This window comes from Perognathus longimembris, chromosome 17, assembly GCF_023159225.1.
Source record: "Perognathus longimembris pacificus isolate PPM17 chromosome 17, ASM2315922v1, whole genome shotgun sequence".
Taxonomy (NCBI): domain Eukaryota; kingdom Metazoa; phylum Chordata; class Mammalia; order Rodentia; family Heteromyidae; genus Perognathus; species Perognathus longimembris.
Genome location: NC_063177.1, coordinates 19,268,915 through 19,281,569, shown reverse-complemented (window position 1 = coordinate 19,281,569; position 12,655 = coordinate 19,268,915). Strand labels below are relative to the sequence as shown.

The 12,655-nt window shown below is 48.4% G+C and overlaps 1 protein-coding gene across 3 annotated transcripts in view; it reads right to left on the bottom strand.

Moving 5' to 3' along the window:
- Sez6 (seizure related 6 homolog) overlaps positions 1 to 12,655 on the bottom strand; it is a 46,693-nt gene that overhangs the window by 8,297 nt on the left and 25,741 nt on the right. For all 3 annotated transcript variants that reach the window (XM_048366204.1, XM_048366205.1, XM_048366206.1), the window contains exons 4-5: positions 5,799 to 5,994; positions 1,669 to 1,854 (exon numbers count right to left, since the gene is read on the bottom strand). In XM_048366204.1, the coding sequence (XP_048222161.1) occupies positions 1,669 to 1,854; positions 5,799 to 5,994 (382 nt within the window). The remainder of the gene's footprint in view (positions 1 to 1,668; positions 1,855 to 5,798; positions 5,995 to 12,655) is intronic.

Below are 12,655 nucleotides of genomic sequence, written 5' to 3'. Positions count from 1 at the left end.
TGGTTCTCTGTTGAGTTCTGTTCAAAAGGTCATTCAAGCCTTTTGTCAATTCAATTCTCTCCACTCAGGTTCCATCTCCCCTCCCTGTATACCTTCCCTTTTAGTCACACCTCACAATGTCCTCATAGTATGCTGTTCAGGTCTCCATGCCTTTGTATATGCTGTCATAGGAATCCACCCTACTTGTCCACACTAGCATTTCTGGAAGCTTTCCACACCTTCTCCCTAGGAAGTCTTCCTTGCCTCCTCTCTGTTTGGAGCTGTTTTCCCTCACTTCCTGTCACACTGGAAGTCACCTGTATCACAGTATTGTCCACACTTTGCTGCTGGCCAGTCTTCCCACTAGACAGAACTCCTCAAAGACAGAACATGTCTGATTTATTCTTGCAGTAACAAGACTTTATAGAGTGAAATAAGGTTCAAGAACTCAAGCCTCTTCTCCAGAAACTAAAACAACCCAAGCCGAGTGTCAGTGGCTCACACCTGTAATCCTATCTACTCAGGAAGTTGAGATCTGAGGATCAGAGTTTGAAGTCAGTCCAGGCAAGAAAGTCCATAAGATTCTATTGTCAATTAGCCACCAAAACACTGGAAGTAGAGCTATAGTTCAAGAGGTAGAGCACCAGCTTTGAGCAAAAAAGCTCAAATTCAGATGCAGGCCCTGAAATCAAGCCCCATTACGCGCCCCCCCCCCCACCTAAATTGCCAGCCATATTGCAGACTTCATACTGTGTGCCCCCTTATTTTGGCAACAATCCTTGACCCCTGATCACCCATGACCAGAGCCTGCAGGCTCCTTTTCGCTTTTCCTGATTCCCTCATCAATGTCTCTGCAGTTTCCCTCCTCTATATTCTCAAAGTCACTGTCAAAGTTCCTCTTCCCTGGCTGTCCTCTCAGCCTTCACACAGCCACTCAGGTGGATCCCCTAAAGAATGGCTCTGAGGGCTGGGGATATAGCCTAGTGGCAAGAGTGCCTGCCTCGGATACACGAGGCCCTAGGTTCGATTCCCCAGCACCACATATACAGAAAACGGCCAGAAGTGGCGCTGTGGCTCAAGTGGCGGAGTGCTAGCCTTGAGCGGGAAGAAGCCAGGGACAGTGCTCAGGCCCTGAGTCCAAGGCCCAGGACTGGCCAAAAAAAAAAAAAAAAAAAAGAATGGCTCTGAGCTTCTCCCCACTCTCTCATAAACTTCAGCATCTCCTCATCTATTATCTTGCCTGACAGTTAATGCCCTTTCCACTGCCTTCTCTACCTGGCTGTCCTCTGCCTCTAAACACCCTCTCCTTCTGAACCCCAAGTTACTGCCTACATTGTTCCTCTATCCAAATGTCAAACCTTCAATGCCACCTCCCCATAGGAAGCCTCTTCAATACCCAGCTAGGAATGATTGCTTCCCACAGGTGTTTCTTCATTGGTACCTTTTATTTCCTGCTCTGAAAATCAGTGACCTATATGCCTTCTTCTCCCCTTTTCAGCAACTGTGGGCTCTGAGGGAACGTTCTATTTAAGGCCCTATATGGTTCCTCCATACAATGAATGCTAAATAAGTGTGGTAGGGATGTGACCTTTTCTGGCTTCCTTGTAGAAGGAAGTGTTAGACAACAGGGATGAACCCCCATCTTGGTTCTGTGCTCAGCACTGAGCCCTTTCCTCTGGGACCACTCACCAATGCAGACAGGCTCCTGGAAATCCCAGAAGGGCTGGGTGGCATTGAGACAGGTAAGATGCCTGGCACCCTTCAGCTGGTAGCCAGTAGCACAGTGGAAACGGGCGCTGCCTCCTGGGTGGAGGCTGGTGACAGTCACATCTCCATAAGCTGGACGTCTGGGAAAGTGGCAGCTCAGGAGATAGGCTGCAAAGAGAGAACAGGTGAGTGTGTGTGTGTGTGTGTGTGTGTGTGTGTGTGTGTGTGTGTGTGTGTGTAGGATGAGCTTATGGTGAGGGTGAAGGCCTGTGCCAGTCTGCTCCATCCTGACAAGATGTCACTTGGGCCCGTAAGAAGTATCAGGAATTTCAGAAAAGACCCTTATCCCTTTCCTATTAGGTGATAATGGTATTTCTAGCACTCTGGGCTGGTTAGAAGAATAACATAAAGCTAGGAGTCTTGAGTTCTGGTCCAACCTTGGTAACATTTTAGGCAGGTTTATTAACCTTTCTAGGTGGTTTTTTGTGTGTAATTTATTAAATGGAGTTCAAAACATCAGCCCACTTACTGGGTTGTTGTGAGGCTAACCAGGATAGCATTTTATTTAGCTTGGTTTCCCTGGCACCCAGATATTAATATATCTTCAAGGGGGCAGTTCAGTGGTAGAGCATTTGTATAATATTCCAGAGGCTCTGGAATACACATACACATACATCCCACACACTCATTTATGAAGTAACTTGTAGATGTGAAAGAACTTAAAATAGTGAAAAGACCTAATGTAAAATATTGATTTTCTTTTTTCTGTAGAAGACAAATATGAATCACAGCAGGAAAGTCTGACGTCAGTAAAGGCAGTAAAGGCTTCGTAGTATTGAGAAGTGTTTTTAAAAAAAAAGCTTGATGGCAATGGTGCTGAACTTCTTTTAAGGACAGGGTGGGGGCGACGAGGGTAAGAAGGCAGAGAGTGCCTTCAGGGAAGCTGGGGGTGGGACTATTTTGCCCCGGGTAACCTTGTAGCTTAGAAGTTTCATACCAAGTATAGCCACATGAGGGCAGCAAACCCTATGAAACATCCTGGCATCCATAGGGACGAGCTAGGGTAGTAGCTAAAAATGGGGATTCTGGCTTGTATCTAGAGAGAAAAAGAAAAGGGGGCGGGGAGGATAGAAGCGGAGAGAAAGCTATGCCTGGGTATGCCTTTGTATGAATAGAAAAAAGGGCTGAAAAAAAAAAAGAAAAAGAAAAAAGGGCTGCCTCTGGACAGATGGGAGCTAGAAGCTTGAATTGTCCCAGTTTTGTGACTTTCACCTGACCTGATCTCAGTTACTATATCTGTTTTCACATGTCTTGCAAGATTGGGGAGGATGGTCAAGAACACACTAGTTGTAATTATCAGGTGGCAAGGGCAATGCTTAGGAGATAGGCTCTGGGTTCAGGCTGCCTAGGTCTGAATATGGGCCCCCTACTCACTGTACCACCTTGGGCAAGTTACCTCCCTTGTCGGTGCCTCAGTTCCCTTGCTTAACCACCCATTTTGAGTGCTGCGTCCAGTGTTGTGGAGATTGAGAGGGCAGATGTGAAGTGATTGTCACAAAACACACATCTAACACCTCAGTCAGCCTGCTGCTCCCATTTGTAAGTTTTTACTTGCCAGTACTGGGGCTTGAACTCAAGGCCTCACATACTAGTATTGGCTTTTTCCACTTCTGACTGGCATTCTACCATGGGAGCCACACCTCTAGTCCAGCTTTTTGCTGGTTAATTGGAGAGAGTTTTGCAGACTTTTATGCCCTGGCTGGTTTTGAATAATCATCTGAAGATCTCAGCTTCCTGAGTAGCTAGGGTTACAGGTCTGTTTGTAATCTTGAGTAATAATAACACCTCCCATTTGTAGTACTTTCCAGCTTCTTAAGTGTTTTCACACTTTTCTTACTTGATATCTACAATATGCTTGGGAGGAAGGAAGCAAGGTAGGAGTTATTAATCTATTTCCAGCTAAAGAAAACTCAAGTTTGGAAAGACTGGCGTTCAGGGCACAGGGGTGCTCTCATCACACTGTAAGGAAGTGGTTCTGCTTCTAAAGCCCACCTGCTTCCTGTCCCCTTCTTCTTTCCCAGGTAAACTAGAAACCTGGGTTCAGGAGCCAGAAGAACTTTAAGAGTAAGAGACAAGTTGTTCAGGGCACAGCCATTCACTCCTTACAGGTAGGTGTACACAGACTGGAGGTTGGGGGGTGGGGGGTCTAACACTCTGGAAGGTCCCGATCATAAAACACATGTCAGGTTCAGCTGTGCTTCTATCTTCCCTTCAAGTTGAATCAAAACTTGAGAACAGAGCTCCCTCCTCCCCCCCCCCCCCCCATTTCACAGATGAGGATGAGGTTAAGGCAGCAACGCTGGGTGAAGCCTCCAAACTTCGCAATGGGTAAAGAGCCACTTCCCAAGATAAGCTTCCTATTGTTGCCATGGCAACGGTTCCCAGGAAGCCTGTACCACAATCTGTTGAGTTATTTTCTTACTGGCATTCATTTCTGGAGTCAGGTCCTGTGCCAGAAATGCTCATGATGGAGGATGGGTGCCTGTTTGGACCCTCTGCTCCCACATCTTGACAAGAGGCTGGGGGAGGGAAGTTGGAATTTGTATGTCTTGAGGCTTGTGGGGGCTCATCCTAGTGGCCTCCAACACCAGCTTGGACATTTCCAGCACAAGGCCCTTCATCCTTTCTCTTGGCATCCTCTTTCTCCAGCCCACGAGATGCGTGTGTGAGCACACGTTCCTCCTGTTCCCATCTCTGGGATCAGGGCTAATTACAGCCTATAATTAGGGGAATTACACTCATTAAGGAAAGAGCTGATCATTGACAAAAACTGGGCGGAGGAGGGAGGGCTTCTGGGAGTCAAAAAAGGAGCAGGGCTAAGTCTTTCTGGGGGTGGGGGGTGTCTGCTCCCCCTCACCTAGCCTCCAACTCTCTGTCCATGCAGCCACTTTTGTCTGGCCCCACAGAGAGGGGGTCTGGAATTTTGTGCAAAGGAATTTGCAGCAAGAGAAAAGGTTAAGGTGGCGTGAAATTATGCTGGCTGCCCGGAGGATTGATGAGCCATTAGGAAAGCTGGCAGGGCTGCCTAGATGCTCACCCCTGCCTCAGCTAGCCCTTGTTTCTGCTGAGCTCTGGTACAAACCCAGTACAAGTCCACTACCAGGCTCCCCCTGGCTACCCTGGAGAAGTCAGAACAGGGCAAACACTTAATAAGTATGGTTCAGAGCCTGACCACCCTGCTGTCCCCCCACCCCTGAGGGCTGCAGAAGTTGTCCATATCAGAACAAGACAATGTCTTGATTGTTCACACCAATTATCCCCCTATTAGTGTTTGAACCAGTTCAAACAACCAAACTGACTTCATGCCCAGAGAGGGGGGTGGAAAAGGGGGACATGGATGAGGGAGTTTCAGATCTCCAAGTCCCTTTTCCTACCTTCCCCACCCAGCAAACCCTGTGATTCTGTTTTCCTTAAGACAGCATGTGCTGTCTTGACATGCACTTGACATGCACCAATTTTTTATTTTTTATTTTTATTTATTTATTTATTTATTTTGCCAGTGCTGGGGCTTGGGACTCTGGGCCTGAGCACTGTCCCTGGCTTCTTTTTGCTCAAGGCACTTGAGTTACAGTGCCCCTTCTGGCTTTTACTATATATGTGGTGCTGAGGAATGGAACCCAGGGCTTCATGTATACAAGGCAAGCACTCTACCACTAGGCCATATTTCCAGCCCGACATGCATCATTTTGTTCAATCCTAATCACAACTTTGTGGGTAACAATTTGAGTCTCATAGGAGGAAAAGGAAGGTCAGATAGGTAAAAGGTCAACAGTGAATGAGAAGGAGATTCAAACACAGACATACCCATCTCTTGAGTGTGATTTGCCTACTATGTTATACAAACCCTTCTTTCTAGTGGTGTTTGGAGCTGGTGGGGCTTGGGGTAGATCCCAGATGGATGAAGAAGCCCAGGTTAGTGGCTGAAGACTTCCATGTGGTCATTGTCAAGCCCTTTGACACCCTCACTCCACTCCCCAGTTTTAATAGCACCAAAGATTCCCAGGAGGTCAGCCAGTCTGGGCTGGTTACTTTCTCAGCTGCCCAGGCCTTACCTTGGTAATGGAAATGGAAGGTGCCAGGCCCAGCAGGTGGTGGAAGGCTCTGGAACCTCAGAGCTGCTTGGTGAGTGGGGCTGCGGATGACTTGGCCTCGCAGTAGGAAAGACTGGTTGGCCAGGGGCAGTGGGTCAGGCCCTCCCAGGCCCTCCACTGTTATGGTCTCCCCCTCCTGAAGGCTGATATTCTGGACCTGCAGGTAGATTGGAGTAAGCAGAGCAAAGAAATCAAACTTCTTTTCTTTCTTTCTTTCTTTCTTTCTTTCTTTCTTTCTTTCTTTCTTTCTTTCTTTCTTTCTTTCTTCCTTCCTTCCTTCCTTCCTTCTTTCCTTCCTTCCTTCCCTCCTTCCTTTCCTCCCTCCCTCCTTCTCTCCCTCCCTCCTTCTCTCCCTCCCTCCCTTCCCTTTCTTTCCTTTCCTTTCTTTCTTTTGTGCTGGTACTAGAGCTTAAACTCAGGGCTTGGACACTGTCTCCTAACTACTTTGTTTAAGGCTGGTACTCTGCTCCTTGAGCTATACCTCTACTCTGGCTTTTTTGGTGGGTAATTGGAGATAAGAGTCTCACAGACTTTGCTGCTGAGCCTGGTCTCAGATCTCAGGCTCTTGAGTAGCTGGGATTACAGGCATGAGCTATAAGTACCTAGTGCAAATTTCTTCCTGCTGTCTGAGCCCTGCTTTCTTCAGGCCCTATGTGTCCTATCTGCTTTGACTTGAGCACTGCACTACAGTGCAAGAGGTACTCATCCTACCCAGTCAGTAACTGTGAGATGGGTCAGAAGTATTAAGGACATTATTAAAGGTTGCATAGAGATTATGGGCAGAACTGGGATTTGTAAGCATATTGGTCTGTTTTCAAAGCTTTTCAAGTACACTAGCTGCTTTCTGTCTTTTCCCTCTTTGGGCACAGTTTTTTTTCATCTGTAAAGTAAGAATGGGTGAGTGGATTGGGTTAGATGATATCTGAGGGCCTGACAGCAGTGTACAATTGGAAGCCTCAGACCCTTGTGCCCAGCTTCCCCTGAACATCCTTGTTGGATGGTCCTCACATTCAGTCCATGTCATGTTGAGCCATCCCTGCCTCCCAGCTAATAGCTTCCCTGGCTCCCATCTTAGGGCATCAGCTGCTAACTACCTGAGTGCCCAGTCAGAAACTGGTATCTTGGCTCTTCTTTCATGCCCCACATCCAATCACTCACTCAGGCTGTCAGATAGACTTCAAATCTGTTCACTGGTCTTCATCCCCACTTGGCCAGATATTATTGCTCACCTAGATCACTGCAGCTGCCTGGCCAGCCTCCCTGTCTGGAGGGCTTAACTCACTCCTCCCTCCACATCAATATTTTCTGAACTGCAGTCAGTTAACAGTCTCAGACTTGTCACTCATCATCATGGTGCCTCCCTGTTTAAATCCTCCAGGGTTCCTTCCTGAGTCTATGAAGCCTATAGTACTAATCCAGATTCTTTGTTTGGTCCTCTAGGCACTACCCAACTTGGCCCAGGAGGGCCCCTCAGTTGGGTTTTGTATCATGCTCCCCATAAGCCAGTCAACATTCTATTCCCTTTCTTGGGCTTCTTGCTCTGATCCTGTCCTCTGGCTATCACAGGCCATTTCCCTGATCTTTAGACTTTCAATCTCTAGAGCATGCTACCGGGTACCAAACCCTCACACAATCAAATAAGGGCTGAATGATGACAGAGGGGTAATGGTTATTGTGGCATGGTAGAAGGAGCAGTGGATCGGGAGCCCAGAGATTTGAGATCTTATCTTGACCATGTGATTCTGGACAATTACTTAACTATTTGAGCTTCCATTTTCTTGTTTCTATAAAGCAGCCTCATATAGATCTTTGCTATTCAAACCTTTCTGTGTTTGAGGCAGGATCTCAGTATGTATCTCAAACTGGCTTTGAATTAATGGCTTTCTTGCCTTGACCTCCTGAGAGCCGAGATTACAGAAATGTGGCACTATGCTTGGTAGATCTTTTCTACTCAAAATTTGGTCACCAAGCCAGCAACAGCAGCAGTATTACCTGGGTGCTTATAAAGAAGGAAGAACCTCAGATTCACTAACTCATACTCTGAATATTGGAGAGAAGGAAGAGAGAGGGCACTGGGATTTTTAACTCAGAGCCTTATAATTGCTAAATAGATACTCTACTATTTGAATTACATTTCTTTGTTGTTGTTGTTGGTTTTTTTTTTTTTGCCAGTCCTGGGGCTTGAACTCAGGGCCTGAGCACTGTCCCTGGCTTCTTTTTGCTCAAGGCTAGCACTCTACCACTTGAGCCACAGCACCACTTCTGGCCGTTTTCTATATATGTGGGGCTGAGGAATCAAACCCAGGGCTTCATGTATACGAGACGAGCACTTTACCACTAGGCCATATTCCCAGCCCCCACTACTTGAAGTACATTTCTAGCCTTTTGTATTAGTATATTTTAAGATAATTCTCTTGAACTCTGGGCCTGGGCATTGTCCCTAAGCTCTTCAGCTCAGGGTTAGTACTCTACCACTTGAGTCACAGTGCTATTTCTGGCTTTTTCTGTTTATGTGGTACTGAGGAATCGAACCCAGGGCTTCATGCGTGCAAGATGAGCACTCTACTGCTAAGCCACATTCTGAGCCTAACCACAGTATATATATAAAAAGAATATATATATTTTTGCAAGTCCTGGGGCTTGGACTCAGGGCCTGAGCACTGTCTCTGAGCTTCTTTGGCTCAAGGCTAACACTCTACTACTGGAGCCCAGCACCACTTCCACCACTTCCTGTTTATGTGGTACTGAGGAATCGAACCCAGGGCTTCATGCATGCTAGGCAAGCACTCTACTGCTAAGCCACATTCCCAGCCCTCCATAGTATATTTTAAAAGTAGGATTTCTCTTTTTTTTGGAGGATCACCTTGGCTGGTGATCCTCCTATTTGAACTTCTGTTGTAACTGTTGCTTGGACTATCCTCAAACCTCAATCCTCCCATCCTCTGCCTCCCAAAGAGTTGGGATTACAGGCATAAGCCATTGCCCATCACACTTGACCTCATATGCTGCCTTTTAATAAGATTCCCAAGCAATTGGAAAGCACTGATCTCCACAGTGTAAAGTTCCTACTGTGTTGCTCTGTGGGGGGCCTTCTAAGGTTAACTGCCTGGTCTTGTGGTAAGTAGCATCTGATGAATCACCAAACCCTTCCCAATTTTATCTCCCAATTGATCCTGCTGGTTCTTCCTCCCTTTCCTTTCTGTCTTGACTCCAATCATCTCCTGCCCATTGTTTCCTCCTCCTCCTCTTCCTCTTCCTCCTCTTTTTCCTCCTCCTCCTCCTCCTCCTCCTCCTCCTCCTCCTCCTCCTCCTCCTCCTCCTCCTCCTCCTCCTCCTCCTCCTCCTCCTCATCGTATACCTCTTGAGCCACAGAGCCACTTCCAGCTTTTTCTGTTTATGTGGCACTGAGGAATGGAACCCATGCATGCTAGGCAAGCACCCTACCACTAAGCCACATTCCCAGACTCCTGCCTATTGTTTCTCACAGAGAATAGCTTTCTGTCCATTTCCTACTCCTATTCCTAACTTATATTCCAGCCCTGCCTGCTCAATTCAGACTAAGCCTCTCTCTTTACCCAAATCTTGGTGGTGGCTCTAAGTTGCTTAGAAGATAAGGTCCAAACTTCCCACTCAAAGCTGAGCTCTGGCTTTGGGAGCCTTGTCTCCCTAGACACAGGTTCCTCTGCTCTTACCTCCCTGGTCACTGGCAGGGGAAATAATCTTTTCTCCCCTCCTGGTAAGGCTGGCCATCCTCCATCTACTAGGCCAGGGTACTTGATCCCTATTCATCTCTCTATTAAAGACTAGGGCGGCATTTTGAGTTATGATTTACTTTATTGTCTTAGAGGTGCTACACAGCAGGGTTACATTTACATATGTCAGGTAAACGATGCCTTCTTTGTGGGCCACTTTTGGTACAGATGTGAGGGAAGAGTGAATGTATGGGCTGGGCGGATTGTCTCTCCTCACCAGACCCCTGTGAGCTGAGAAACACAGGATGCTGAGCCCACTGGGGCCCAGGGGATAGGTAGTGCCAGGCTCAGCATCTCTCTGAAGGTGGCTACTGAGAATAGATGAGCCCTGGGGATTAGAGAGGGGGTTGGGAGAGGTCCCTACCCTTGCCTGGTGGGAAAACAGCCGGTGGGGTCTGGAGGCAGAAAGCTTTAGAGAAGGATCAAGGCAGGGTGCTGGAGTAGAAGTGCCTTCTTTTTGCCAGGAGCTCCCCACCCAGGCACATTTGGGTGGAGGCTGCCTGACCATCTGCTGGGGACATCCCTCAGGGAATCCCTGCAGCAGGCGGAGGCTGGATGAGGTCCCTTCAAACTTGGAGATTCTGTGATTCTAGAGTTGGGAAAACAAGACTCACACACGTGGAATCTGTAATTATCGAGAGATGCCAGGCAGCATACAATTCTGCCTTAAGTGGCACTGAATGCGTGCTGTGTGTGGCAGGAATCCTCAAGGGGAGAGCCAAGGGCTTGGAGGCTCAGGCAACGTACATGGAGCAGGTGGGTCTATCTCAGAGCTCCTTGAAGACAGAAGCTAGGAGAAGGAGGAGGAGGAGGAAGAAGTGTGTGTGTGTGTGGCGGGGGGGTGGGGGGGGGATGGGGGGATTCACCACAGGAAGATTATCACCAGAGCAAAGGCAGAGACATAGATATCAATTTAGTATTTTCTTCCAAGTTCCTCATACACCTCTAGCTTGACCTCTGGCTTCTTGCCCTTAAGTTTGTTGCTTTGCTGTGATCAAAGGATGGAGGGTGGAGGTAGCAGCAGCTGCAGCAGCAGCAGCAACTACCATTCATAGAGCATCTGCAATGTGGCAAGACTACTATGAGTTGGGTGGAAAAATCCCCTCAAATAAGCAGAGGCTCCGAAAACTTGAAAATGGACAAACAGCAAGTAAGAAACCGAATCTTGCGTCTGATCCCAAGCAAAAGTAGGAGAGATCCGAGGCTGCAAAAAGCACTGAGACTCTTTCTGAAAAACTAAAAACAAAAGGACTGAGGGTGTGGCTCAAATGGTAGAGCACCAGCTTAGCCATCAGGAGGCCCTGAGGAAGAGAAAGAAGCAGTTTTCCCTTGCTGGAGGCAAAGGCAGCTTCCTCTCCTTCTAGCCTCCTGAGGTATCAGCTGCAGAAATAGATTTTTAGACATCTTTATTTTAGACATCTTTATTCACAAACTCCAGTCCCCAGGTTTACCAAGGAGATAGATTTTGGCCTGGCCTTTTCAGGATGTTGGGATTTGAGTTCCCACAAGCCATCCTCTTTCCTGGCAACTGGGAGTTGAGACTTCTGGTTCTTTCTGGTGTGGGGGAGGTATGGGTCCTGCAAGGTAGCCTGGTTCCCAGCCCAGCCTCAGGGGTGAGGGTTGGGATGTGGCGCTCATCTGGAAAGTTCCCTGTCTCAGAGGCTATCTGTGCAGGCTGGTCCCCCGGGTTTCAAGCACCTACTTGCAGGTCTGCTGCAGTGGCTGGAATGTAATTTGTCACTTGTTTGAGGACCAGGCAGACAGGGGCCAGACAGGCCTGGGTGTTAGACAAGGGGGGTTGGGGAGATGAAGTCTTGATGCAATTTGCAGGCGTCTGAAGAGCCTGGGAGGCAGATTGAAATGTCAGCACTACTCATGAGGGTTGTCTTCCCACACCCTATCCAGTGACAAGAGGGGTGAGAGGCATGGAGGGAGAGACAGCAGCAGAGGGAGCTGAGGACCATTCCCACAGGACCCTGGGCTGTCCAGCACTGCCCTGCCTCTAGCAGACCAGGGGACAGAGGTCAAGGAGAAAGCACAGCTACTTTGCCTTCTGCCAACACTGAGGTCACCAGCTTTGTCTGATGGAAGCTGCCAGCCCAGCCACCAGCAGATGTCCCAGGAGTGTTACCCACAGGCAGGCAAGATGGTATCACCATCTTTGCACAAGTTCACACTAGTACAACCCAGCACAGGCAGAGGAGCACAAGGGTGCCTCTATATGAAACCCCACCCCAACATCTAAGTGCCACCCCTAGAGGCTGCCTACAGTTATTTAAGACTTAGCCTCTACCCTCACATGTGTATTCTGGCAGAATTCTGGGCTCTTGACTACCAGGAAGAAAGGCCAAGGGCCTGAAGTACCATGCACACCAGAGCTCAGAAAGGACTTCCTGAAGCCAGGGGAGGAGCCATAGAGAGACTGGCTGGGAAGGGGCTATGTATATATCTGGTTGAACTTTTGGCAGGGAAGGAAACTGAGGCCCAGAGAAGGCCAGGGGCTTATTCTAGTCACTGAGAATTGGGCTACAGAGCCAAGACTTTAACCTCAGTCTGACATGACAGCCTCAGTACCTTATTGAACTAGCAATTGTCTATAACACCTAGGGACGTTATGGGGGTAGGTCTGCTTTATGGATGAGAACAGGCTCCTAAATCCTTGGAGCCAAACCTTCTAAAACCCCTCACTGGGCCTTACTGGAGCCAGGAAAGAGGAAGCTACCCAGAAATTCCACCCTCTGACTCACTTCCCCATTCCTGGTGCTCATACTAGGTCTGGTCCTGACCTGGCTTAGCAGGGCAGGGTGTTCCTGCCATCAAGCTGACAGCTGGCCTGGCCTGGGAGATATGTGTGCCAATGGGCCACCTGGGCATGAGGGCAAGGGCTGGAGGCAGCTGCACCCAGGCTCCAGATGCTACAAAGAACAGCCAAGCCAAGATGGAGGCTGGCAGTGGGAAGGCTCTTGCTATGCCAAGTACAGTGAGAGGGGCAGTCTCCAGGCCTAGAAAGGTCTGGAGCTCTCAGGGGAAGCCTGATGGGGATAGGACCCATGTGGGATTATGCCC